This window comes from Hippopotamus amphibius, chromosome 9 (assembly GCF_030028045.1).
Source record: "Hippopotamus amphibius kiboko isolate mHipAmp2 chromosome 9, mHipAmp2.hap2, whole genome shotgun sequence".
In the NCBI taxonomy this organism is placed as follows: domain Eukaryota; kingdom Metazoa; phylum Chordata; class Mammalia; order Artiodactyla; family Hippopotamidae; genus Hippopotamus; species Hippopotamus amphibius.
The window spans coordinates 90,388,721-90,416,544 of record NC_080194.1 but is presented as its reverse complement, the minus strand read 5'-3'; the positions used below and the strand labels follow the sequence as shown (position 1 = coordinate 90,416,544).

Genomic DNA, 27,824 nt, shown 5'->3' with positions numbered 1-27,824 from the left:
TTTAAGCTCAACTTAAAAGTGTTGTAAGAGATGTAAGTTTCCCAAGTTTTGGGATTGGTGACACAAATGGAAGATCTGAATGGTACTGAGAAAAGAGAAAATCCAAGGAGTCAAGTCCCAACAAGACCCTCCCTTTAAGGAGTTAAATCTGGTGACGTCTTGAAAACAGCACTTTAGAGCACAACACCTTTACCATAAAGGCTGTTGTTTCCAGGTATTAGTGGGGCAAGTTGAGACCTTTCATTTAATTTATTGAGGACCAAGTCTTGATCACTCCACATCCAGGCATAGCCACTCTGCTCTAAGAGCAAACATTGCTGTATTCAGCCTCTGCTGGAGAGACCTGTCGCAGCTCGTCGTAGGTCTGTACTGGCACCCAAGTGTGTCAACAAGAGAACCACCAGAGTGACCATTCCAACAGTTAAAAAGCAGACAGTCCATTTAAAGTGATGTCTGTTAGCAATGCTGATTTCCTTAGGTGTGAAGCCAGGCTTGTGGTTATGTGGGAGATGCACACTGAGGTATTTAGAAGTGGCGATAGGACACCTCACCCCTAAATCTTTTGCCCCAAAGAATCAAGTATACATAAACAAATGTGGCAAAATGTGAATATATCAGTGAATCCATATGAGGAATATAGTGTTCAAAATGTGTACTATTCCAGCTTTTTTTTTTTTTTTAAATAGAATTGAGAAGTTTAAGCTAAAAGGTGGGTAGTTAACTTTTTTCAGAACTTGGAATCTACAATCTGGTTGAAGTAGTAAAATATCTCCACTGATAGGCTAGGAGTGCTTCCTGGGTTCAAACCCATACCAAATCAAGATTCTATCACTTACCAACTTATTTCTCAAAGCTATCATTTATTCTGTACAAGGTTCCACTGTACATCACACATTCTTCTCCTCTTGCTTACACAGTAAACAAGTGTACACCAGCCCTTTGGCTCAGGTTCACAGGTCTTCCCTGCAGGAGGGGGTCAGGCCAGTTAGACTCAGGGTGTCTTTTTCTGATGCCTCCTGGGAACACTGGAAAGTTCTGGGCTCCGAGGGGCACAAGCGGGGCCCAGGTGTGCAGACAGCTCCACGCACAGAGCCCTGTGCCTTGGTGCTGAACAGCTTCTCTCTGGGACAGCACAGAGCTTTGCCCAACTACTTAGGGCAGAATCAAGCCCATGGGAAAGAACCATACAACTGAGGCAAGATGTCCCCAAACACCCAGGCTCCAGCTCCCAGGTTGGCCTGCAGACCGATACTAAGAGGAGCTGGGGGCGGCATGGGCATCCCTGAGAAACTCGGTCCAAAGGGCCTATGTCAGGAGGCTCTGAGAAGGGGGGACGGGGCAGGAAGGTCGGGGAGAAAAAGCAAGTTAAGGGGGAATAAATAAAAGGTGAGAGAAGCTCAAGGGTAAGGGGCTCGTGCTATCCTTCCAACAGCTGGGAGTAGACCACGGCTGGGTTAGAGGAAGCGGGCAGGAAGAACTTGATACACTGTCAGAAGAAATCTCCTTTTACCTACTCTCCTCTTCACCTCACTGCAATGTGAAGCAAGCCAGGGGCTACGGGCACGACCCCGAGCTCCCCAGAGGCTCTAAACATGGCACTGGGGAAAAGGGAAGAGGCTGAGGGATGTGTCAGGGAGGGGCAGTTACCCCCTGGTCCCCAAATGCTATAAGGCACAATTCTTGGAGGCAACTAGATTCCATCCAAAACGTTAAAAAACAAACAAAAAACCTGTCAGATCCCAGGTCTACTGTGGCTGTGCTTGGGGCCTGGCCAACTCCCACCTAGCACCACTGGGGGCTAGCACTAGAAAAGCTGTATTTGAAGAATTAAAAAAAAACCAAAAATGACCAGCACAACGTCCCAGCTGTGAAGAGGTGAAAGAGCATCTCCAGTCTGAAAACTTTAGTTATGGTAATTAAAAAAAAAAGTTGGGCTTTTAAAAACCAAAAGCAGCTTTTTTCAAAGATGTCCCCTCATCTCTCCCTCTGGAGTTAGCAGCGTTAAGAGGGCTCTTGGCTCATGGGTGTTTTTCTTGCTCCTGGACCGGTGAGCAGGGGTCCAGGTGAAAAAGGGCAGCGCTTCTGGGCGGCAATCCTCCCAGCAGGCTCCAGAGGGCGCTGTCTTCTCAGGAGGCCGGGTCTGGAGCCTCCACCAGTGGGCAAGGATCTTCTCCCCACAGACCGCCGTTGTTTATCACACAGGAAAAAACCCCAAGCTTACAAACGCAAACACGAGAAGCTGAGGGGCGCCGTGCCGGCTGGGTCTGGGTCCTGCCGCTCTTCCCTGCCAGGAGGGCCTCGCGGGCACCAGGCTCCCCGCTCCAGACCCCGGCCAGGCTGCAGCAACTGCTGCTCGGCGGCTTCACTTTCCTTATTTTTCTCTTATTTGTCAGGATTTTTTTTTTTTTTTTTTGCCTTTTTTGGTCTTTTTAAAAAAACTTAGGGTGTGGGGCCACCACGGGGAAGGAGGACGGGATGTAGCTCCTCGTTGCTACATGCGGGAGGGTGGACTGGCCAACTCGTAGAAGAGCAAGTAGGCGTCGCTGGTGCGCACTTGGCTGGAGGACATGGGGGAGACGCTGTGGAGAGAGGACAGGTGAGCCTGGCGGCCACGGGGCCCCACGACGCAGCTGAGCGGCTGGGGTTGCGGGAGGGCCCATCTCTGATCTACTGGACACCCGAGGCCACCCTCTTCCGCAGAGTCTTCAAGTGGGCAGCTGCGCCCCTTTTGGCCCTGACCTTTTCTGGGTGAGGTTCAGGTGCCTGACAGCTGGGAGCCCCGCCCGAGGCCTGTCTCACCTGGAGTCATTGAAAGTGTGCCACTCGCCTGTCACCGGACTCCGGCAGTAGGCTGTGTAATGGCCGCCCGTGGTGGTCCCGGAGTGATTGGACACAGCGTACAGGTTGTAAACGGCGTGGTCTGAGCAGCAAGCACAGGGGTCAAGCCTGAGGCGCCCCTGCCCCCCCCCCCCACTCCCAGGAGCACCCCTCCACCTCTCAGCTGCACCTTAGACACACGTGCCTTGGTTCTGTGCTTCCAGCTGAAAAATACTTACTGGTGTTTTCTGAGGCAAATTCTCTCAAGTCCAGGTCTCTTAGTGGGAAATTCACAAATGTTGTGAGCTTGCTGGTTCGTATCCTGGATTCTGAGAACCGCTTCAGATCTGGTATTGGTGTGAGTCAAGGACAGACAGGTGGCAAGCACAGAGTCAGAGAACAGGAGACAGAGTCCTGGAGGGCAACTGTGCTTCTCAGGAAGCAGAAGAGGGAACGAGAGGGAAGAGCCTACTGAGTGTCCGAGCTTCCTACCCTTCTGGCCCTCACCTGGGCCCCTGCCGTCAGCCACTCTCTAATGTCAAGCCGCGGCCTTGACGACCTGAAGGATACGGAGCACCAAGGTCTTTGGGAACCTCTGGATGGAGAACTTCTTTACACACCGTCTTCTGGCTCGGCAGCGACAGCATGTCTGAAAGACACGACAGACAGAGCTGGGAAGGATTCATGGGAGAGGCCAAGGGCGAATCCAGCAACCCCGAGACTGGCCCGCCCCCGAGAGGGCGCGGGAGACGTGCTCTCGCTGCCATGGAGGGTGACCTACTGGCTTTTCATCGCCATCAAGCACATCCTCTTTGGTGAAGAGCCTCAAGCAGTCCATTAAAGTCACCTCAGGATAACCTCGCTGGGAGAGAGAGAAGTGAAGGTCAGAGGTCGATGACGTGAAAGGGTAAGAGTGGCAGTTTCAAAAACGGGGTGGCAGGGGTGCATACCTTAGCAATGGGCAGAGACAGGTCCCAGAAGGGATCAAAGACTGTAGAACAGTAACCACAATCCGTACACGTCAGGGAGCTCTTCAGCTGCCCAACAAAGAGATCTGGGGAAGAGACGGACATGTGATGCTTAAACACTGTGTCTCCTTCCTCACCGCTCCTGCCTCAGTCCTTTGGGTGCCAGGCACTGGGTAGCAGGAGAGGTCCCCGGGAGAATGGGCTTCTCATGCTCTGCTCAGGCAAAGCACTTCAGAGGGAAGGCAGGCATTTCCCCCCATGCCCGTACTTACCCCCGATCCGACTGTCTTCCCGTTCTAGATATTTCCTCCACATCTGGCGCCCTTTCTCATCATCACTAGGACCCAGCGAGAGGAAGACAGTTGGGTCAGAGCTCAAACTGTGGTAAGTGTAAAGGCCTAGCAATCTAAATCCTTCATATCCAAAATTCTCCCCAAATCATTGCCCCCAAAGAAGTTCGAGCAGTTCTGCCCCCAGCACTCTCCTCCTACTTACGGAAGATGGTCAAGGTTCTCAGTGTTGGACTTGGGCCTCACTGTGACCCGGTTCACCTCATTGTGGAGCCCGTCCAGAAGGAAGCGAAGAAACTCCTGAGCGTCCTGCTGACTGAACCCAAAGAAAAGGGAGTGAGCGACACCTCTGGTCCCTAGAACCTGCCATGCCCACCACCCACCGTGGGGAGGACCTGTCCCCAAGGCCCTTACTTATAGCCAACGAAGCGTGGTGCGTATCTCTGGATCTGGGTCTTGAACTCAGAGGGGCTCACCACATCATTGGGGGATGAGGTCCATATGGTCTGGATTAGCTTTGCAAACTCTATCGGAAGAAAAGGGTAGAAGGGGGTGTGGCGGACAGCTGAGCCACTTTCTCTTAGAAATTCTTAAACCAGAGTCCCAACAAAAAGAAGCCAGAAAAAGAGAACTAGGAGAGGAACATATGTCACATGACTACTAGTACAGAGACGGTAGAGTGGAGAAAGCATCCGGAGGGGGAGCAGGGGCGCGTCCAGAGACGGGCCCCTCACCTTCCATGAGGGCTGTGTGCGCGCTGCTGCTGTGGCTGAGGTCCCGCATGTAGAGCCTCTGCAGGCAGTAGTCTCTCAGCTCCGGGGTGTTGCTCAGGCACTGCAGAATGGAGTTCATGAAGCACTGCGAGAGACCACCTGGACGTCAGCAGCAGAACAAAGACCCCTGGGTGGCATGTTTAGTCACTCAATACCCAGAGCTCTCTGCTTCATCTGGCCCAGAAATGAATCCTCCCACAGCCTGGAGTTCCTCTGTTTGTACGTGAAGGCGGTGAAGTGAGGCAAAGTCCCACTGCTGGCACAGGTGATGTAACTGGTTATTTACTACAGAGGTGTTCCAGAGGGTGTGGGGGAGCTGGACCTGAGTGGGTGGGAAGTGATGGATGTCCTTGAGGAGAAGGATCCAGGAAAGTAGCTAAGCTGTGGGGTTAAAAGGGAGACTCCCCTTGAGTAGTGCTTCCTGCTGGGGGCGGGGGTGAGGCAGAGCCCAGCAACTCTGTAAAACACCAGCCAGGAAGGGCATATACCAACTGGCCTGGGGGTAGGGAGTCAGATGTAGCCAGGAGGGGACTCTGGGTAGAGGGTCCCGGTGGGGATGGTAGGGAGTGGCCTCAGGAAAGAAGTGGGCTGGAAAGAACTCACCGTGTTCCCAAGGTTACGAAGACCAGCCAGACCCTGGGTGCTCTTAGAATTCTGTAAGCAAAGAACATGTGGCATATTCAGGCTCAAGGAAGAGGCCTGGCCTATGTTAGCTTCTCTCTGCAACTTTCTGCCAGTTGTAGCCACTAGCATTGGGCCACACACAGTATTCTCTCTTCAACTTTAGTCTATGTACGTTGTAGGAAAGAGGGGTGTGGAATGCCTATCATTTTCAACACACAAAATATGCTTCAAGGCTTTGCTTTCTTTTATCCACTATGTGTTTTCCCCCATCTTTGTTACTTTTCATTCTCTGCCATATTGGAGACTGGAGATTAGAGCCAGAGACTAGGAATTCATATACCTGACTCCTGGGTCCAAGAAAGTTCAGGTCCCAAATCCAGGCACTCTCTCCAATGACCTACATTTGTATCCTGAGATGTCTGGTATCTAAAGCAGCTGTCATAATGAGCACTTCAAGGAGGTCTTGAAAAGTTCAATGACAAAACACCTTAACTGAGTTTAGATCTTCAGCTGGGGAAAAAACTCTAGCTGGCCTGCCATTCTGAATTGCCAGAGACAGGTGGAATTCCTTCCAGCTGAGCTCAGCTCCTTCGGGCTGATTAAAGCCTGGGAGAATCCTCCCCGCCTGGTTCCGGTTTCAACATCCTGACTGGCCACTGGCTGGGAATCCTTCTGATGGCAGACTGTGGCCAAGCAGAGGTAAGCACCTGGCTGAAGGCGCTACTCTTGCTCTGGTCCCTATTGTGGAGGCTGGTGAGGGGGTGGGAGAGAGAACAGGAGCTCAGTCGAGGACTCTGAGCATTGTTTGTCCAGGTCTCTTGGCTAATCCAGGCCCAACCTCCAAGGAGTCAGAAAACCTCCAGGCTCAGAGGGTTAAAGCATCAGCGTACAGATGAGCCTGCCACCCTCTCTCTCAGGGAGGGGACCTGGGAGCAGGCAACTCTGGAGCAACACTGGCTGGGGCATGCGTGGGGCCAGCTCAACCCTGATCAGAACAGGAGCCTGAAATAACTCAGCTAAAATTACTCATGCCGTGTGCTGTCAGCAGCTCAAAGCCCATGAGGTTGTCAGCATAAGGGGGCGGGGTGGGCTGCGGTGGGGAGAGGCAGGCTGAAGGAGGGCTGTTCTCAGGCATTGCCCTGCTGATCCCACAAGAAGATCCCTCCTTGCCAATGATTAGGTCTAACACTAACAGGTAGGGAAGGAAATACCTACAGCAGCAGAGAGACCTGCTGCCCACCTGCAGCTAGAAAGAAAAGCCTAATGGCAGCAGGTGGGGTATAAGCATCTGCGGAAGAACAGCAGCATATGGCCCCAAATGCAAAATTTAAATCTTACCTTTACGACAATCTAAACCCTGATGTTCCAGTCAGAGGGCCACAACAGAGATAATTCCCTGGACAAAGACCTTATCAGCATTTTGAAGTAGACCTGGGGCCCGACAAAATCACTGAAGTCTCTGTGTCGCCCATTTGGAACTAAATAGTAAAGCCTGCCCACAACCAAATACCTGCTCCTTCTTCCCCAGGATACCCACTCTTACACCTATTTCCGGCAGTGCTGTGTTAGTTCTTACCCCCTATGCCTCAGGTGACATCTGTCTAAACAGGCCGCAGAAGCAAAGCATCCTGCCACTGGTGAATGTCGCTGTCCACCAAAGTGGGCCCTCGCCTGAGACAGCAGTCACGCAGCACTCGTGGGGGTGGGGCACTGGGAGGCTGGAAGCATCTTTCTAATGAAGCTTTCCTGTGCTGTTGACACTTTCAACTCTGACCCAGCAGACGGAAGGTCAAGGAGAACAGGTCACGACCTACGGTTACTATGCTTAAGGATCTAACCCTGCTTATGGCCTGGTGGGTGGAGAGAGGGGGGAAGCTCCTTCAGGGGATCGCTAGGACCCTCTTAGTTCTGGGGGTGGGGGTTGTGCCTTTGTCTAAAATTTTCCGAGCTCAAAACTACTTGCCAATTTCTAAGCACTCTGTGTAGAAGGTGGCTGGTAACAGGAGTCAGGGGGTGGGAGCGGAGGGGAGAGCAGGGCTGTTCTCTGCCCAGCCAGATATTCTTCTGCCATGAATAGGAAATCAGGAGCTCCAGGGAAAGTCAGCAGTTTCCATTCCAGAGAGGAACAAAATGTCCCAGGAGTGACCTTTCTTACGGGGAAAACAATCCTACCTCAGGGCTCACAGGGAGAGGCCAAAACTGGAGAAATTGGAAGAGACCCTGCACAGCCAGCCTCTCAGCAGGAGAGGAGGAAATGACTCCAGCTGGGATGCTGGAACTCAAGTGCAAAGAGCTGAGAATGTTTGGGTCAAGAACTTGCTTAAAATGAGCCATCGGCAAACCTAATCTGACTCAATAGCAACCATTGTTCTAGAAGGGAGATGCCACCTCCATGGCCAGGAAACAGCCAGCATTCACCTCCCAGTGAAGGAGCAGGGGGCTTGGTAAGAGCCCGCTCTGTGTTAACGCGGAGGAAACACCTGGGAACGTGGGCCATGGAAAAAAGGCTGCTGGAGGTTTATGTCTTCACACTCCAGACCCCAGGAAGGGGCTTTCCGGCTTACTTCACCTGTGCCATGAGGGTCAGCCATGAGTCCTGGTTGCAGCCAAGGAGCCTGGTGTGGCCCTGGCACGGGGCAGTGCACGCACTGCCAACACAGGAGATGGTGCTGTTACATAAGATCTGTTAGGCTCTGGCCCCTTCTCCCTTCCCCAGGGGGCAGCGCTCAGCCTTCAGCCCCAGCATCCCTCTGCGGTGGCTACGGCTACATCATTGGAGGGATCCAGTGCCCACTCAGCTGGCCTGGGGAGGGCTGGGAAGGGAAGGGACGCTGACCTCTTTCCCTGTCTGCAACTCCTCTGCCCTTCACAGGGTGACCGACCCTCTGGGATGAGTGACGGGGAGGCGGCCCCTTCCCCACCAGCCTTTCTTGCTGGGTTTTGGCCTTGGAGGAGTCATGCCCGCAGAGTCCAGCGAGCTGCCCGTTCCCTCACACACCGAGAACTAGTCAAGGTTACGCTTTCCTGCACCTGTCCTGCTAGGTGCCTGGAATTAAGAGCCCAAGAGCCACCTGGCGCCGGGGACGAGGAGAGGGAGGGGGAAGGGGGGCTCGGGGGACTCGGGGGCTGGGATCTCAAGAAGGGGAGGGGGCCGCGGGTAAGCGTGAGATCACCTGGGGAGGGGGCATTCCTTGCCGGGAGACCCTGGGAAAGGGGGGGTGGGGGCTGGGCAGACTCCGCGCCCGGGCCCGGCGCGCGGCAGGAGGGGGGCTTCCCGGGGAGGAGGCGGAACCCCAGCCCTCGGCGTGGGGGTCCCGGAAAAGGGCCCCGCGTACCTTGGCTTTGTTGAGCAGGAGCCCCACGAAGGTGGAGAGCAGCAGGGAAGGGGAGAGAGGGGAGCGCGGCCGCAGCTCCTTGGCGAGGGCGGGGAAGGGGGCGGCGGGGGGCTCCTCGGGCAGGGTCACGGTGTACGAGGTGCGCATGCTGGGGGCGGGCGGTGGGCTCGGCCCCTCGCCTAACGTCGGCCAACGGGGGCGCGGGGGAGTGCCGCGCGGTCCCACGGTCCGCACGCCCAGGCCGGCGAGGCCGCCACAGAACGCCGTCCGCGGCGCCCGGCGGTAACCGCTACAGCGGGCCGACAGCGCGCTCCTCCGCCTCAACCTCCCCGGCGCGCGCTGTCTACCGCCCAGGCACCGGCCCTCGCGCTCCGGCCGACTGGCGGCCCTGCCGGCGCCTCCGGCCGCGCGACGTCAGCGCCGGGGCGGAGCCCGGGCGCCAGCTCCGCCCCCGCCCGGCCCCGCCCCCGGCGCCTGCACGCGGCCCCCATCGAGGCCGCGCCCCCGCTCGCTTCCCGCGGGTCCGCCCACCGCCCGGCTGCCCCCGGCCCTCTGGCCCCCGTCGGCCCCGGCTGCCGCGCAGACCCGGCAGCCCTCGGGGGGCGGGCAGGGCCGGAGCGCGGAGTCTGGGACCCACTTCGGGGTTGGGACTCGGGAGAAACTGTCTTTGAGGCCCGCAGAGGACACGTCTCCAAGGCCGAGTGTCAGCCGGGTGAGCTTCCCCCAAGGCAGCAAACGATTCCTAACTTTTTGGGGGCTGCAGATCATTTTGAGAACCCGATGAAAGCTCTGTACTCATTTTTTTTTTCGGGGAAAAATGCACCCACGCACAAACTCTTGCACAGCATTCAGGGGGGACTCAGGCCTTCTTGGAGCCCAATATCCACACAGTCCGTGAGGGTTGCAGGGCCCAGGTTAGGAAGGTGGATTTCCACGGCTTTGGGACTGAGCCCCCCTCCTCCCTCCCTCCAGTCCTGGTTTGGCCCGCTATCAAGAGAGGCAATGCCCGTATTTTTATACTGCACCACAGGTCACTGTCCCTTTTGGCCCCAGGAAAGAACCTTTACTGGCCTCTTCTACCCAGTTACCCAACTCCATCTCTCCTAGAATCTCAGATTTTGATTTGTTTTTGGGAGATGGGGAGAAAGTACCACCACGGAGGAGAAATAGGTGCTCAGCTGGCGTGGGGGTGAGAGTACTCCTCGGACCCTAAGGGCAGCAATACTTGAAGATCAGAGGTCTTGGGGTTTTATTCCTGCTGCTTCCCCCCCTCACCTATTGGGGATCCACACAGAATCTGCCTGGAGAAAGTATCTTGTTTGGAGCTTGATGGCTATTTTTAGTCAGTATTTTTAGCATTTAAAAATACTCTGAGAGGCAGCAGTGTGTGCTGTTACTCATCTGTGGCCTCCTTCTGTTCCTCTTGGCCTGCTCATCTCCACATGTACACGCGCACTGCACACACGACCACAGCCACATGGGGAATGTGTCCAGGATGCATGTATGGCTTGCACCCCAGGCCTCCCACAGAATAGCAATTCTGTGCTGTTGAGAGGGGAGCACAGCCTGTTGTTCCAGTATTGGTGGTGGGAGGAGGGGGCAGGCGGCAGGAGCTGCAGGGCATTCTCCTGGGTGGTAAGTGAGGTGCGATGGTAGGAGGGGTGATCTCCACAGTTACTGTCCTTGCCCGGTGACCAGACCTGGACCCCGGACAAAATGCAATGGGCTTTTCCTCCATGCTTCCTTCTTCCTAACCGCCCTTTCGAGCCAGTCCCACACTGTCTGCAGCAGGGCTTGCATTTCATCACGTCCCTCCCCTGCCCTGAAACACCCGACTCTTCTCTCCAGCACGGAAGCCTCAGGTAGTCCTGTCTGTGAGGCTGTCATCCAGAGGCTGGACGACACCACTGTCACCACCCTCACTCTTCTCTGATCCCCGCTGCCAACCAACCTGCTTTAGCACTTGCCTTCTCTCGCTTAAAAACCAAAACCGCCACAGATGAAGTACTTACTAAATGCCAGGCACTGCTAAGTGCTTTATATATATTATCCCAGTTAACTTGCTTAACAAAATAGTGACTTGGTAACTATTCCCTCTGTTTTCTAGATGTAGGACCTTTAGCCCTGAGAAGTCAGATGACTTTCCAGGACCTCAAAGCTGGTAAATGGCAGTGTGGCGCTTGGAACCCAGACCTGTCCTACAGCAAAACGCATGCTAGTAACAACTGCCAGGAGATTCTGGAATGCCCTTCCTGTTCTCTGCCAATTACCAACGTGTAAATTCTGCTCAAAATTCACGTCTTCCACAGAGCCTTCTCCAATGAACCTCACCCAGCTCTAAACACTGTTACAGCATACCCTCAAGTCTACTAGCATTGTTTCCACTGTATGAATTTGTCTTAATATGTTTATCTTTGTTTTATAAGTGTCTCTATGACTTCTGTACATGGCCCGAGCTTGTGTGCTGATTGTACCATCACACCGATGCCTCCCCAAGGGCAGGGTTGTGGGTTCTCTTCGTGGGTGCCTAATAAAGGTGTTGAGCTCATCACGAAAGGGGGCCAGACCAGGCTCTGCTGGGCCTCCTGGACGTCCCGTGGAGCCTCGGAGGGTGGGGTGAGTGTGGGTTTGCGTGTCGAGTGAGTGAGCTGCGGGAAGCACTATCAGGCGCTGACCCTCTGGAGCGGTTGGCCTGTCGCCTCCCCAGGACATCGTGGCATTCTGCCAGCCCGCTCTCTCCCTCTGTCCTGGGATGCGGGAGGTTAGGAGCATTGCTAGGAGCAGGGAGGCCCAGCTGGGGAAGGCTCCTGCACGGGAGCCCTTTGAGAAGCCTGGGCGGAAAGAATTCACACAGGCTGCAGTGTCGTCGGCTGCAGGACACAGCTGATGAAGTGTGGTCATTTCTCAACGAGCCAAGCCCCCGTGAGACCTTCTCTCCTCACTGCTTCTGAAGTGGGACGGGTAAGGCGTAGAGGCTTCTGGGGTCTGAATCTGGCTGTGGCTCCATGACTTTCTGCCTCAGACACACGGAGCTAGTCTGAGCAGCGCTTGTTCCGGGAGCCTGACACTGTCATGTCTCAGACGCTGTGCTTGGCCTGCCTCCCTCGTACGTATTTTCTCACCTCCGATCCTTCCTGGCACAGGTGGAGTATTTAAAAGATTAAAGTCAGGGTTAGCTCTGCGAAGGCAAGACTGTGAATATGTTGCTTCCTCAGATCTTGGTGAGCCGCTTGGTCCTGGGTTTGGAAACACGGCTTAAGCCCCACTCCTGCCTGCACCTGCTGTTTCCACCGCACGCGAGAGACTGGTGGCCTGACGGACTGAACTGGTAAGGGCTCAGAGCCCTTGTCAGGGGGTTAGACTTTCAGCCCACGAGTGCCCTTGGGGAGAGAGGACCAGCCAGCCATTCCTTGGTCTGTAGGAAGCTCCACCTCCCTGCATCACTCAGACCCCAGGAGGCCAAAAGCTCTGTACCCCCTCGAGCCCCTGAACAGTCTGCCCTGAACCAGCTGGATTCCAGAGGCCCACACACTTCCCTCTCTCGTGTATACCTCTGTGCAGGGGCACCAGTTTTACGCATCCGTTGAGGTAAGAGGGTGCAGAGGCCACGTGTGCAGCTCTGGGCCCTGAACGTGATGTTCATTTCTGCAGCCGATGGTCAGCGAAGCGGCTCCCCCCCGGGGCAGGGAACATTTTGGCAGGCTTGGATTAATTTCTGCCTTGCTCAGCCCACCCCCACACCACATGAACTCATGGAGACATCCCGGCGTGGGGGTGGAGGAGGAGGCAGGGAGCACGATGCTGGGCACTGATTGAGAAGACAAGCCTGGGTGAGGCCACACCAAGGCCACTGCCAAGTCACAGCCCACAACTGTGTCTTGCTGATTCTAACCACAGACTACACACTGACAACCTTTTCTTTCTCAGCAGCTAGTATCAGCCCTGGCCATGGGCCCCTCTGGTTTAGGCGCTCCTCTGTGTGACCTTCCTTTGCTGTCAGCACAGATTCAGGCCCTCAGGAAGTTCAGCCTCCTCTGGGTGGCCGAGCGGGTGAGGACAAGCCCCAGGGTCTCAGGCTGTCAAGCTGGACAAACAAAGACAGCAGGGATGCAGTTCAGCGTAGCTGAGTAAACAGAGTCAGAAGGCAGGGGACAGAGAGGAAGGTCACACTTCTCACCCAGGAGCCCTAGGGCAGCCCCTGCTGTCCTCAACTTGTGCTCTTTGGAGTAAAACTCCTCCCTTCCTCCCACTGCTTGGCAGCAGTCGAGTCCAAAGTCCCACCCGAGAGAAAAATCACATGACCTCCGCTTATATAATCTCCTTGTCACTGAACAGCTGGAACCCGAGGCTTTGCGAGATGAGTCAGCAGCCCCAGCGGCAAATAGGACCCAGGTACGCCAGGTGCCCCGGCCGTTTGTTCCTAGCAACAGGTCCCAGAGCAGAGGGCAAGGGTGTGGAAGAGGCCATGTGGGGGAATAGGCTGGGCCAGGCTCTGCATCTGAGCAGCAGGTGCCCGGCTGGTGACTTGTGCTCTGGAGGGCGCTGGGCCAACCCAGCTCATCTTGGGGAAAGGAGGGTGGCCGGGGCAGGGCTGGGCAGGCAGAATGCCAGGGCCAGGGAGGGAGCAGCTGGAGGGGGCGGGGAGTGGAGGAGGATTAGGATGGATTGTAGGGGCTAAAGCGCAGCCCTGGCAGGGCTCAGTGGGAACAGCTTGTCCTTCCATAGGCCCAAGGGAACAGGAGAGGTGCGGCAGAGGGGGGCCGGGACTGGGTTGGGTGCTTGGGCCCCTGGCTCTCTGCAGGGCCAACCCACCTGGCCTGGCTTGGAGTCCCCACGGAGGTAGTGGAAGGTTCTTTGGTTTTCGGAACCAACACACCTCCCGCCTCTCCAGTCTGTCTGAAGGTGGAGCTGGGGGCAGCCCTCACTGACCTAGGCTGAGCTGCACCCTCTGTGGATGGCATCTTGTTGGTGCTGAAGCAAGCCAGGGTGGGGGGAGCTATTCAAAATTCTTGTCCCCCTCCACCAGTTCTTCACTAGTGCTCAACTGAGTCTGTGAGAGTCCAAGTTCATGTGGGCTGTTACTATTAACGAGGGGACGGAGTCTGGTTAGAACTGTTCTACTCCCCGGTGGGCCCTGCCTTTGACCTCCCTTTACTGTAGTTCAACTGTAGTTCAAGTCAGCTACCCTGGGAGCCCTGGGGCCAGGGCTGCCGCAGAGGAGTCAGATCACGCAGGGGCCTGCGGCAGCAGGATGCACTTTCTCAACTTCCTTCCTCCCAACAGTGGTCCCCTCCCCTCCTCTAGTCAGCTGCCAAATGCCCCTTCTTTTCCATCCTCTCCTTTTCCCCCTTAAGTTTAAACCAACTCTCCCTTCGCGTTTTACTGGTTTCAGATTCCTCCACATCCATTATTTGCTTTGAACTTCATGACATCCTGGTGAAGTGGGCAGGGCAGGCATGACCGTTCCCTTTTATGGGTGAGGAAACAGCTCAGATGCGAGGTGTCCAAGGTTAAAAAGGCAAACCGTTCTTCCAGCGGTCAGAGCAGCCCATCCCAACCTCGGATGACCTCTCCCTTTCCCATCACCTGTGACACTGAAAGACACCTAGGGCGGCCTCCTACTGCACCTATTTTTAGAACTTATTTCACCAGGTTAGTTGCGCATGCCCGAGGGCAGAGACCATGGCTCACACCTCTCCTGCCTCCCGAGGCACCTGGAAGGGGGCAAGGAGGACTGATATTTATCGAGTACCTACTACGTGCCAGGCCCTTTCACACGCAACCTTTGATTCCTCACGATTATCTATGAAGTGGGAACTCTGATTGCTCTCGTTTTACAGAGGGAAACAGGTTCAGAAGTTCAGGAATGTCTCTGAGGTTACGCTGTTAGTAAGCCGAGCGCCGTAAATGAATGAATGAGATGGTAAGATCCTCAGATGGAAATGGGAAAACAAACTGGACCTGCTTCTAGAAAGAAGCAGGTCCAGTCCTCATGGACAAGACTGTTCTCACCCCCGCAAGATGGAGTCAGCTCCAGAAGCCAGGGTGAGGGGGGTGAGGAGACAGGGGGTGAGGTTAAGTCAAGGTCTTACACCACGGACCCCACGAGGGGCCTTTCCCTGTTGGGAGTATCTCCTTGAGTGAGAGCTCAGAGGGAAACGCTAGCTCAGTTGTAGGGCTGCTGGCTAATTCTGTGTGTGGTGGGTTGTTTCTGGACAGCAAAGAGGGATATTTGGGGGGCTGAGCGTGCTCCAGGTCAATCTGCCACTCCTCTGAGGTCCTCTCTCGAAACTGCCCTCCCCCTGGCCCTGGGGGTGGAGGTGTCCCCTGTGGGAGGGGTGGAGGGCAGCAGGCTCCAGGGAGATTTGGGGTACGCCTGTGTGGGAAGGAGGAGGCTCTGCTCCCTTGGAATGGGGGCTGAGAGTGGCTCTGCAGCTTAGTCTGCGGAGGGGAGATTTCCAGACCTCAGTGTGCCTGAAGATTCCCTGAAAGGCTTGTGAAAAGGGCAGATGCCCAGGCACTATCCCTAGAGAGTTTGATTTGGGGTGTCTGGGTGAGGCCCAGACCCCTGAATTGCTAAGCTGTGCAGGTGATTCTGAGGAAGGCAGTCTGCAGACCCCATTTTGAGGAACACTGAGTCCCATAAAGAGCCCTTCTCTTCTGAGCAAAGGGAGGGATCCCCGTGGAGGCCTCTAGCACCCAAGCCCCTCCCCTGAGAGCCATCTTCTGACTGCCCCTGAGATGAGCAGCACCAGGCCTGTTCAAGTGAGTCGTGCGCCAACCTAAGCACACGTCCCCTGAGAGCATGGCTTTCTCTCCGTGGCCAGCTCTGTCATCTACCACTCCTCGTCTACACCAGCCCTCCAACCTAGCCAGTCCTGCCTTCTCAGGGTCTGAATGTTCTGGGAGGCACCAGCTTTTGCATGTCCCATGGCACTTCACAGATGGCCCAGCAGGGCCAAGACTCTTTAAGTAAAGGTATCAAAGCTGTCCTCTCAAGACCTTTAGTTATGACAAGCTTCAAGATCTGTGACCTAAAGCTCCACCCCTGTTTTGCACTCCTGCTCCCTTTTTCTGCGTAAGCCCCCTAAGCAGGATGTCTTGCTACGGCACAGCCATTGTTTCTAAAAGAAACGTGTCCTAAGAGTAGGAGAAGAGTACGTAAAGTAATGAAGGCGACGCAACACCCAGTTCTCCTGCCCATATGCTTGCCTGTCCATCTACACACCTACTCATCCACTCATCCATCCATCCACCCACTCACCCCTATCCATCCATCCATCCATCCATCCATCCATCCATCCATCCATCTGAGTGATAAGCAGGTCAGCTGAGTTCTGCACCGAGCTAGGTACATGGTAAGGGATCTTGAGATCTGATTTCTTTCTCATCCTCTGAGAGTTCACCACCTAATAGGTAAACTAATGACTGTAGAAAAGGCAGAATTGTAGTCAGTGCCCCAAGAGAGGTATGTTCAGGGATTAGATGTGGGTGGGGCCATGCCAGCCCTTAACTCAGTCTCCAGCAGAGCCTCTTCCCTTATTCAAGCCCAGGCACAACTGGAGTAGAGAGGGATTGGATGGTCTAAAGCCCTAGGCAAAAAGTTCTGCACCATTGTCTCTAAAGACACACAAGAACTACTCCTGTCCAGACACCCTGGTCCTGAGCCAGGCAGTGTCCATCAGAGAGAGACCCTCTTCTCCTGATGTCTTATGTCCCAATGTTAAGCCACGTCTCTGGACTGGGAAGTAAAAGCCTGAGCAGGAGGAGAGATGCAGTCAGGGCCGGGGGCCCCTCTTACCACAGGGCACACTGGTGGTCTGGGGGCCTCAGCAGTCAGTCCAGGATGGGGCAGGGCCTGCAGGGGACGCTGGCACGTTGGGTGGGAAAGTAGAGGATAAGAATCGCAGTGTGTGTGAGGGTAGCCGAACATTTCCAAGAGCACCGCTGGGCCATTGTTGAGTGCACGGGTCGTGAAGTGGGTTCCCTGGGGAGAGTGGGAAAGTCCCTGAGCAAGACATCAAGCTACGAGGGCACCAGACGTGCTGAGATGACTTCCTTGGTTTGTCCCCACTTGGGCTGCAGGAGCAGCTGCTGTGAGGCCTGGGGGAAAAAAACCTCTGCCTTCGATCACTGGTCAAGTCGGGAGTCCTTTCCTCATCTGTGGCTGCCTCCCCAGCCCATCACCGGGTCCCCAAGGGGCAAACTCACCATGATGTCTCGCCCTGGGGAGCTGGAGCGGCTGGACACAGGGGCCTGGCCCTTGCCCTTCTCCCACAGAGTGTAACGGCCACTGGGTCGATAGGTGGGGCTGAGGACTTCAGGGACGCGTGAGGGCAGGGCCTGGGTGGGCACCTGCGGGGCGCTGCCCTTGCCACCGTAGTTCTCCAGGTAGTCGGCCAGGTACTCGGAGCGGCTGGCTGCCTGGTAGAGCCCCTGCAGGGCGCACAGCTCCCTGCGCGTGCGGGCCAGCATGGGGCTGCGGCCCAGGTCTAGCCGGTAGCTATCTGAGGTCCGGAGGCTGGAGAAATCCCGGGCCAGGTCTGATTGGCTGTTCGACTTCTTCTGAGTCAGGGTTACCCCCTGGTTGCGGGCACTGACGGGCAGGTAGCCGAGGGAGCTGGTGGTCCCTCCGTAAGGGAATCCACTGCCCCCACTGAGTCCACTCCCTGAAGGCCGCTCGCTGCCCCGAGTCTGGCTCTCCGCCCGCTGACCACCCCCGAGGACGCTGGGTCTCAGCAGGGGGCGGCCTCGGTCATAGTCCAGGAGGGAGGGGGGGCCACAGGTACAGGGACGGGTGAGGAAGCTGGTGGGGGGGCTGGGCTTGAAACCAAGCTTCTCCTTCTCCAGGAAGGAGGCAGCCAGGTTGGCCCCGTAGGAAGAGGGAGTGTAGATGCCATAGCCCGATTTGGCGTAAGGGACATCTGTGTAGCGGGCTGATTCTGTGTAGCGCTTCAGGGTAGAGGAGAGCTGGGACATTCTTCAGGGCGGCACTCAGTGGGGACTGGGAGCCTCATGGGCTGAAAGACAAGGAAAGCAGTTGTCAGAGGGCCCTGCCGGGGCTCAGGCTCCCACTGTACCTGCTCTCCATCCCCAGCTGCCCAGACCTCAACCAGGGACCACACAGCCTATGTCCACAGTCTATTTTCAGCCCACGGCTGAGACACACCTCTGCGTGTGCACGTGCACACAGGCACGCAGGTCTCCACGCACCCATGCATTCACACCTCAGGGAAAGCACGAAAGCTGAGCTGGCTTTCATGAACCACACGGGGCAATCGGTCTCAGCATGTCCTGGCCGCTCCGAGTGCTCCTCTCAAAGACCCCAGCATGAGAGCGGGAAATGCCCTACCTCTGCAGCCCTTCAAGCAACAAAGATATTCCAGCCCAGGTCCCATGTGCTTCCTCTCATCAGCTTCTGCAGATACTCCGAGATGGGGGGATGCCACTGCCCTCACCCCCTGGATTGAAAATGCTGGACATTCCAAGAATTAAGACTGCTCCTTTCCTTTCTGACCTATGGGACGGGCAGGAATCTTTTGGGAATTCTACGCTGTCTGAGCTGGCCTGACCGGAGGATCATTTGGCCAGATCCCTGACGAGGAAAAGGAGGCCCATGGGGCTGGGGGGGAGGTGGCGGTGAGTGGCCGAGAGGGAGCTTGACCTCAGTCTCCAGACCCTACCCCAGAGTTCTTCCCTGGACACGATCACCTGCTGCGGTGGGCGATCCTGGTGTGATAGAGCCTGCCCTCTTCACTGATCTAAGCCTTCTAAGTGGAGTTAGGGCCCTGTGGCCTCACGGGGGTGGGGGGGGGGGTTCCCCTACCAGCATCCCTCACAAACTGCTCATGATGATAATGACTTATGCAAAGGAGGCCCCCTAGAGGCTAAAATCCTGCACTGCAGGCAGTCCTCTGTTCCCACCCCCAGTCCTTGCCGCTGGGGTGGGTCTGCTGAAGGCACACAGAAGCTCTGAATTGAGGAGTTTTGAGAGCCTTAAAGGGTCATCCATCTTTTTTTTTTTTTTTAAGTTTCATGTCATATATATTTTACCACAAGTAAAAGAAGACACTTCCACATCCATCATCCAATTGAATCTTCCCAAGGGCCCAGGGAGTGGGCAGCCATGACCACACTTTAAATAGAGGATAAGGAAGCAGACAGAGGCGAAATAGCTCGAACCAAGTCTCACCGCGGGGACCTCAGATATGGGAATCTATCCCAGATTTCCCGGCTACTGAAACAAGGGTGATCATCAGTTAGATGCACTGCACCTGTCGCTCACCCTCACTGTCAGGCTCGGTTTAATTGCTGCTACAAAAGACTTGCACATCCTCCATGTGTTACTCAGGCTAAACAGTGAGATGTTTGCCCAAGTTGTTTTTCAGGAACTTGGAGTCAGCCGAGTCCAGTGCATACTCCAGTCAATTAAGACTGGTTAGGGCCATCAACCCCCCATCCTGGACATTTGAGAGTGTCCACTTGATGAAGGGGTCATCCACCTTAAGTTCTCTGTTGTACAAATGGGAAAGGTGCCGCTGACTTGGCCAAGGTCACACACTAGCAGAGCCAGGACTGGCGTCCATGTCTCTCAGATTTCCAGCCCAGGGCTCCTCCCATTTTACCTCGATTCACGACTCCCATCAAATTTAGGCTCACGTGGGGGCCCCCCAGAGTCCCTCCATCACCATAAACCTGCAGCCTTTATCTACAGGGGAGCTGAAGGGCAAAGGCGCTCAGAGAGAGGAGCAGGTAGGATCGGGCCTCTTTGGGCGTCAGCAGGGGCTCTTGGGGGGCTCCTGGGGCAGTGGGGGTGCAGAGCCATCCAGGACTCTCCGAGGAGTGTGCGTAGGGGCTGGTTTTGACGCGCCCCGTGGCTGACTAGCCGGCTAACTGTGCCCTAGTCATTTTAGCCTCTCGGAGCCCCAGTTTCCTCACCTGCAAAATCAGTGTAATTGTCATCATTATGATCCCTGCCTCACAGGGTTGCGAGGAATAGATGACATAATAACATATGAAAGCTCTCAACAGTGACAGTGGTCATTATCTCCTCCCCCAGCCCCCACCAGGCAGCCCGGCTCCTCCCTTTGTAGGCCTGTAATAATGTCAGGGCTGGCTGTCTCCTGGCCGGGCCGGCCTCTGACCGCAGCCCTGGGTGCCAGGCTTCTCCCTGAAGCCCCCGGTGGGATGAGCCGATGAGCCGGCAGTGGGCTGAATCTAGCTGTTTGGCAGTCAGTGGCTCAGGCAGCCCACAGCCTGCCCTAGGCCGCAGCCCAGCCCACTAGGGCAGAGAGGAGCTGGTGCCAAGCCCCAGGTGCTGAGGGCCAGGCAGAGAGCTCTAGAAACTTGGTCCATGTAAGGCGTGGCATAGGTGCAGGGGTGGGAGGTGAGCAGCTGACACCTTCCATACAGGCCCCAGAATGAAACTTCTAGGCCCTGCCAGAGACCTCTAGCCATTTTCAGCCAGGCCGGCGTCAGAAAGGCCTGGCCTATAAGTTACCATCCACTCTTTCCCCACCTGGCCCGGGGCCCCCTACCCTTCACATACACTCCTTCTCCTCTCCTGTTCCCACCTCCAGCACAACTTTCACCCCTTCCTAGGAAAAGAGAACTGGAGGAGGACCTCATGCAGGGTTAGGGGGAAACCACAAGCTTCCCTCCCACCTGCTTAGCTTTCTGAGGTCCGGAGAAGGAAGAGAATGAAGGCTGAAGGAGGCCAGAGGGAGAGACAGAAAGAGGCACAAGGGGCGGGGGCGTGGGACCAGTCCCGCTCTATTTCACTTTGGAGAGCTCCATCAATAATTCAAAGTCAAAGAGACTCCAGGTCTCAGGAGCTGGGCTCTGGGACACCGGGCAGCCAATCAGATACAGCGGCACCCCCCCCCGCCCCCCGCCCCCCGCACCTCCCCCTCTCCGCACCCGCCCTGCCCAGGGCAGGAGCTCATGCCTCCTCCCCTCGGGTCCCTCTACCCCTCCCCCACACTAAGGCTCCCAGGGAATTGGTATTCTGCAGGCAGTGCCCCAAGCTTGCGACCTCTCCTTGCCCTGCTGACGCAGAAGTGCTGGGGCCAAACGAGGTACAGCAGACAGGGACAGACAGCGCTGGGATGGCCCACAAGGAGCCCTGGGAAGGGTTGGGGTTTGGAGGTGGAGCCACACCTTCCAGTCCCCAGTATCACAGGAGGACTCCTAAATCCCTTTCTCCTGTCTACTTCAATCTGGCAGGCAACTGACCTCTCCCTCACTGCAGTCCCAGGTGGTCACGCCCTGGAAGCTGCCTCTCAGCGCTGGCACCTGGCTTACAATTCCCCTGTCTGGGGAGAGGGTCCCTATTAGGGCTGAGGCCTTGAGCAGGCCTCGCCCCTCCCCCAACCCCCAGTTTCACTCTTAAGGACAGTGCCAGCATCTTTCAGGTGAGCAGGCAGCTTGCGTTGGTGCCCCTCACATTACCTGGCACGGCTCTCCCTGGAGGCTGCAGAGCACGGCCTGGGCGGGAGAGTGGGCCAGGGTCCCTGGCTATAGCCTTGCTGCGCAAGACAGGGACAGGACGGGCACTCACATGGCCGCGAGTCTCCTTGTTGCCAAAGGAACGCCTGAACTGAATGGCCCTTTCATGGGGCAGTGGGAGGCCAGCCGATTGGCTGTGATCCCCCGTCTCCCTCCCTGCCCAGTGTGGGGCCCCTACTGCCCGACTCCTTTCACTGTTTACCCAGAGCTGGCAAGTACAGGCATGTGGTTCCAGGCAGCGCCTCCCGAGGTGCCCGCCACCTTGGACAGCAGGGGCAGCCTCCCTGCCAGCCTTCTCCTCCGTGCCATCTCACCGGGGCCCTCGGCTCTTCCCTGCTCTGCCAGGCTTCCCTCACGCTTTGCTCAGTTTCCCCCTCTTGGGAGGGATGGTGGCATGCCTCTTCCCGAAGGGGCGCATGAGCCAACTGGCCATCACCCCCCCAGCAGGTACGAACACCCCTGGACCAGGCATCACACTGAGTGCTTCTCAGGCAGCTTCTCATTTCTCAACAGCCCGAAGTCCAGCACTCCGTCAGCCTTCCCTGTGCTCCTGGCTTACAAACATCATTTGAAGTTTTACTTTTTTTACGTTAAATTCAAAATCAAAATATTTTCATTCAAAGTTTAAAAAAATAGACAAGACATTTAAATAATGAAACATTCAAATGAGGCGTTTAGCGTTCATATTTCTGAAGTTATTAAAGCTTAAAACTGCACTGACACTTCTGGGACACTGCATGTTAGCTCACTTAATCCTCACAAGTGCCCTGAGTAACAGGGGCTATTATTATGCCCATTTGCAGCGGAGGAAACTAGGGGACAGGGAGGTGAGGTGGATTGCCCAAGGTCACACTGGGAGCAGTGGCAGAGCTGGACTGGGACCTACCTGGGCTCTGTCTGCTGACAGCTACCCTGAAGCCAACCCCCATTCCCACCCCCCCAGCCCCCGCCTTCTCACTTCCCTGGCCTCTGCCTGAGCTGGCACAGGGTGGGGGGCCTGCAGCAGGGGGTGGGGGGGATCCAGGCGTCCACTGTCTAGGCAACAGCAATGGCAGGTACAGACTCCCACAGGAGTTTCCACTGCAGGTGAATGAAAGTGAAGCCGGCTGCAACCTGAGCCCCAGTGAGACGCTGATGGGCCAAGAGATGGTCCAGGAGGCCTCCATTTCACCCGCGATGCCAAGCTCCTGCATGGCCCCTGGCACCAGCATCTGGCCCCAGCGAGGGCTCTTGGCCCAAGGCCTGGTTATGGACATGCCCCCCAGCCTCCTACCCTTGCTCCTACCTCAGCCCACTCCCCGAGGTACCCACACTAGTTGAGTCAGGGGTTAAAACGAACCCTATCTTCCTGGGGCCACCATCCCCTTAGTCAGCCACCGTCATTTCCTGTTGCTCACGTGAAGAGCTCCCTAACCTGCCCAGCCAGGGGAGCGACTTGCTCCCCAGGAATCCCAGGCACTCCTGGCCCCCAGGGTAGCGATGGGTGATGCCCGACATCCCAGCAGCCTCCACTGCTCCTCTCTGCCCAGATCCGCTCTCCTTTCTGGGGTGAAGGCATACCAGCTTCTGTGGCCTTGCCCCTGCCTGGATAGAAGGCCCCTAGCTGGGCTTCAGAGGTGCACCTCAACAGGGTCCAGTCCCGTCCCCTCCTAACCAGGTGCTCGTGACAAGGGAGTGGGGAATCCCAGCCAGTTCCACCAGGTGCTCGGGAACCTCCACAGTGGTGACCTCAGAGCTTCCCAAAGCCGCTTGCTAACATAACAACATTGGAACGGGGCACTGAGACGGCTGACCTTGACGGGCAGAGTGGGCCGGGAGAGGGGCCCTGTCTCCCTCCATCTACACTTTCTCAACTGCATGCCCAGCTGCTGGGGCACTGCCTAGACACAAGGGTCGCCTCCCAGGTCAAGGCATGTCCTAGTAGAAGTGGAAGATGCAGGTGGAGTAGGTCAGTGTGGGGGATATTTGTGCTGTCGCAGTCCAGGAGTTCCCTTGACTCCTCTCAGGCCCCCAGGAGTCTCAGCCTGCCACTAGTGGCTCTGCCTCTCAGGGACTGGCACCCACTGACCCCCCAGTTTAGTGCCTAATATGCTTTGTCAGGGGGTCATCCAAGGGGAACTGGGTCCCTCTAAGTCTCTTTAGATCCCAATAGGTACCCACAGGCTGGGAGGGGGTGAAGAGGTAAGATAAAGAGATTGGAGATTAGAGCCAGAATCCTGCCTGGAGGAGAAGAGGTGGGTGGGCTTAAAGGCAGTGTCTCTATAGGGTGCTTTTTGATTTGGGGTTGGGAGGCGGTGGGCTTCTCTACACTTGCAGGAAAAGGTAAAGATATGGGCCCCCAGGCAGTACTGGAACCCTTTAATTCTCTTTTCCAGCCACCTCCCTTCCAAGTACTCTCCTGGTACCCCCACCCCAAGGGAGAGCCCCAGGCTCCCTCCCTCTCCTCTAGGGCTTCATCTTTCTCCCTCCTGGCCTTTGAGCCCTTGGTCTTGCCCATAGCACCCACCAGGCCTAGTAGGGCGGCCTCTCACATGCTCCCGCAAACAGACAGTCTCCCCCAAACAAGACAGTCCAGGGTCCTCTGGACAATGGCCCTGTGAAATGTGGATACCAAAGGGGCAGTTACTGACCTGTGTCCGGGGACACTGGGCAGGATTTGGGGGCTTCTCCTTCCCCAGCAGGGCAGGGAGCGCAGTGGAGGGCCCAGAGGCAGGAGTCTGACTGGGGCCTGGGTAATCCGGAGCTCAGGTTACTGACTCAGATATATATAGTATCTTATCTGACCTCATGGAGGTGGCTAGCTCCACTCTCTGGCATTCCAAGCCCGGGGAGAATTAAAGGGGCAGTGGCAGGCCCTCCCCCTTGAGGTGGGCTGGTGCCAGGCAAAGAGATCCTAAGAGATTGTTTGAAGGGAGGCATTTTGAAATGGAAAAGAAGAGGGATTCAAGGGGAAACAGAACTGGAAAGAGGGTAGAGGGATGGGGGTGGAATAAGGCGAAAATATGGAGAAGGAGGTATCAGTCACAGAACTGGAGAAGAGGAGACAGCCTTCGTCCACCTTCTTTCCTTCTGAGATGGAGGGGACCCAGAGGCAGACAGCAACTCGCTCAAGGGCACACAGGTAGGGGGAGGCAGGAGGGATCCCTCTCAGGTTTCCAGTCCAAAATCTTTTATAATGGACTTCTAGGCCTGGGCTTGTATTCCGGGTCTTTCCCTTTTATTGGCCCTGAGACAGTGGGCAAGTCATTTAAGCTGTCTGAACCTTATTTAGTCTGTAAAACAGGAGTAATAATAATGCTATACCTCACAGGTGTGAGGATTAAATATTTGTAAATTTCCTGGCACATAGTAAGAGTTCAATAAATGATAATTATTACTATATTGAATACTTCCACTTATTACTACAATTAGTGGTAGTCTTTGTAGTAGCACCTCCCGGGTGAACCTTGAGAGGGAGAAAGGGGCCTCCAGGCCACTCTGCGGGAGGGCTCTGTTCTAATGCCAGAGAACAGTGCCATAGTTTTCTGAGCTGGTCCATGTCCCACAGCTGGCAAGGCAAATGGAGCCTTGCCCTATTCCCAGCTGTCCAGTTCACCCATCAGAGAAGGGCCAGCCCCACTCGGGCTCCTTCCTCCTCTACCTAGAAAAATATAGCAAGTGCAGCTTCCCCCAGGCTCCCAGGAGCAAGGCTGGCTGCTCTGGGGTGGTTCCACTCTACCTGTAGGTGTGCTCAGGATCCCAAGCCTACGGAGCCGGGCTGGCTGGGCAGGGTCACAGGAGGAAGGTGCAGTCTTCTTAACCTCTCAGGCCTTGGTGCTCTTGTCAGCTCCCAGTCTGTTTCTCCTGTTTCTTGACGGCTCTCCCTGAGGACTGGGAGTACCCGGGGTGGTGCCTCCACCCTGTCTCAGCAGTGGCTACTGACTCAGCTCAGGTCGTGATGATGCACTTCAGAGCATGCCCTCGTCCCCAGCCCTCATTCCAGTTCTCATTCCGACTCCAGTTTGGCATCATCTACAGCATCAAAGGAGTGGTGGCTGCTCCAACCCCAGTCCAACCAGCTCTCCTTTTCTCCACTGTATGAGTCTGATGTGGGGGACCTTCTCATGCCTGTGCCTGGGGAGGTGAGCATCAGCAGGATCTCCAGCTCAGGCCCATTCTAAGAGCAGCCGGGTCAGGAGGTAGATGTTCACTCCTTAGAGGACAGCTAGAAGGGGTTGGCCAGGGCTTCCATTGGCTGTTAAGTATAAGTTACTTGCCTTGGAGCACCGCGTGCCAGCTTCTGGTTTGAGATTGGTGAGAATTTCAAAGATACCTCTTTCTGGTTTGGGATTGGTGGAAAATCTCCCCTTCACTTAACCCTCCCCCCACCCCACCCCCTTTGGCAAACTGACCGGAGACAGCCCCCAGGAGCTTTGAGAGGAGAGAGTAAATGAGCTGCCACGCACACGTGGGGAGGGGGTTATCAGGGTCCGGGCATCACTCTCAGCCACATCCCACACAGGGCTCAGAGACCTGGTCCTGCCCAAGCAGCGTTTCCTTAGAACACACTGATCAGCACACAGATGGCTCTTCTTGGCACCCTGGGCTGTCAGCTGGCAGGCTTCCCCCACCCCCACCCCCCCAAAAAAAAAGAAAAAAAAAACTGGCACCCACAGCTGGAGATCCTCAGCGCAGCTGGCACTCGCCCTACATTTCTAGTGCCCATTCTGCCCAAGCTCTCGTTGACACCTCACTTTCTGAGCTTCAAACGGCACTGCCCTCCGCATCCCCCCTCCCCAGTCTCCGACAGGTGGCAGGTACCTGCCTCTTCTCCGAGGATGGACGAGTCGAGCCGGGCACAAGCATGGAGCTGCGGTTGAGTCCCGGCTGGTACTGGAGCGGCGCAGTGAGCAGCAGCTGACGCAAAGGGCTTCCTGGCCTGGGCTCCTGCCCGCCTCTTCCCCACCTCCGCCGGGGGGCCCTGAGAGGACCTCCCCGGGAAATCGGCGCCACCCAGCGGGCAGCCGCCTCATTGCGCCGGGGCCAGCAAAGCCACACCCCGTGTCTTGCGTCACCGAGACGCGTCACGGCTATTGGCTTGTTCCTATTGTGGCGTCATTAGCTCCCCGCCCGCCCAGGATCTCCCAGGCGACCGACATATACAGAGAACCACGTGGAGGAAAGGCACGCGAGTGTGGAGCGGGTGCAGCACCTGAAGTGGACCTGAATATGACACGACGGGACAGCTGGAAGGTATTGGGAAAGAGGAAGGGTCATGGGGAGAAGGTTCAGAAGTTGAACCCCAGGGCATATATATCAGCTTTCAGTTTTCAGGGAAGGCTAAATGTTCCAGCTCCTTCCCATCCAGGCTAGGAGAGGGCCAGTTCTTCTGCCTCCTCTCTTTTTCTCTACTCTTTCTCTACTCTCTGCTCATTTTACTATCAGGAGATCAGTGATTGATGGTGCCTCCTTGAGTGGGTAAACGGTGACACTGAGTCAGTGGAAGAGATTTTCTTTTGTCTTTAAAGAAAAAGCTGAAAGGTTACTTGAATTTTTGCGGTTCCCATTCTTTGTATATAACCTTTCCCTCATCCTCCACGGCGGTGAAGAATACCACACAGCCAGGTAGATCGATGCCAAGGCAAGTACAGGTTTTCAGTTTCATCTGGTCCTTCCAAATGTCCTTAGCTCCTTTTTTAATGCTCTTTGGCTGGTATTTCTGTCCATCACCACCCTCCTCAGGTCCCTCAAGTCTTCTATATTGCAGAGAAACTAGAGGCAATCAGGAGGGAAACATATACAGTTCTGTATACAAACAGCTAAATTCATTATTACCTCTGCTCCAGAAGCAGTGAAAGAGGTGTCCCTCTTTCTTGTCCAAGACAAATCCCTTCTGGATCTCAACTCTTTTGTTTCCTTAACGTTACCCAAAAGCTGGGTTCGCTTCTTGGTGGGTGTCAAGCCAGAAGACACAACCAAGCCAAAGATCAGGAGAAGGAAGAACTTATTACTTGCAGCAAGTAAGGAGGTCTTTCCCAAAGCAGTCTCCCTAAACAGCAAAATTGGGGAAGTTTTAAGCTAAGAGTGCATGCATATTCAAGAAGGACTTTGAGTAGAATTCAGCATAGAATTGGGTCAAAGGTTAACAGAGAGCTTTAGTTGATTGAAATCAGGGTGTCAGAAAAGGTCAACATCATTCCTTAGGTTCATACCAGTCTAGGGTCTCAGCAGGTGGGTACCATCCTCCACCCAGGTGGGGGCCTTAGTTCCAGCCGAACTCAAAGATTTGCAGCAGATTGTTATATGTATCCCTTGAGGAGGAACTAGGACTCTGTTTTAGTAAACTTGTTCACTATTGTTTACTGAACTATTGTTTCTTGACTGCTTTTCTTTTGTTTCTGCATTCCCTCCCTTCCCTTAAGGTCAGTAATTACTGAGACTTGTTCAAGGGCTGGCACTGTGGCCAGGCTTAGATCACAAAATAGCTTCGACCAAAAATGGCTTCTCCTCTGTCAAGAAAGTCGTGCCTAC

The 27,824-nt window shown here is 55.6% G+C and overlaps 1 protein-coding gene across 6 annotated transcripts; it reads right to left on the bottom strand.

Annotated features, from left to right (window-relative positions):
• Nucleotides 1-15: 15 nt before the first annotated feature.
• Nucleotides 16-26,190, bottom strand: USP2 (ubiquitin specific peptidase 2). 6 transcript variants are annotated; one of them, XM_057750415.1, is made up of 15 exons: nt 26,115-26,190; nt 25,033-25,325; nt 17,019-17,827; nt 16,609-16,794; nt 5,452-5,502; nt 4,810-4,933; nt 4,490-4,601; nt 4,281-4,391; nt 4,058-4,122; nt 3,768-3,871; nt 3,599-3,679; nt 3,388-3,466; nt 3,057-3,164; nt 2,800-2,920; nt 16-2,579 (listed from the first exon to the last, which is right to left on the bottom strand). In XM_057750415.1, exons 3-15 carry the CDS (start codon nt 17,784-17,786, stop codon nt 2,492-2,494), a joined length of 1,998 nt encoding a protein of 665 aa, XP_057606398.1. In that variant the 5' UTR covers nt 17,787-17,827; nt 25,033-25,325; nt 26,115-26,190; the 3' UTR covers nt 16-2,491. The 6 variants fall into 6 exon arrangements, with proteins under 6 accessions (XP_057606398.1, XP_057606396.1, XP_057606397.1 ...); XM_057750413.1 differs by having other exon boundaries at nt 25,033-26,173; XM_057750414.1 differs by lacking the exons at nt 25,033-25,325; nt 26,115-26,190 and adding an exon at nt 23,945-24,030.
• Between the last annotated feature and the right edge of the window lie 1,634 nt (nt 26,191-27,824).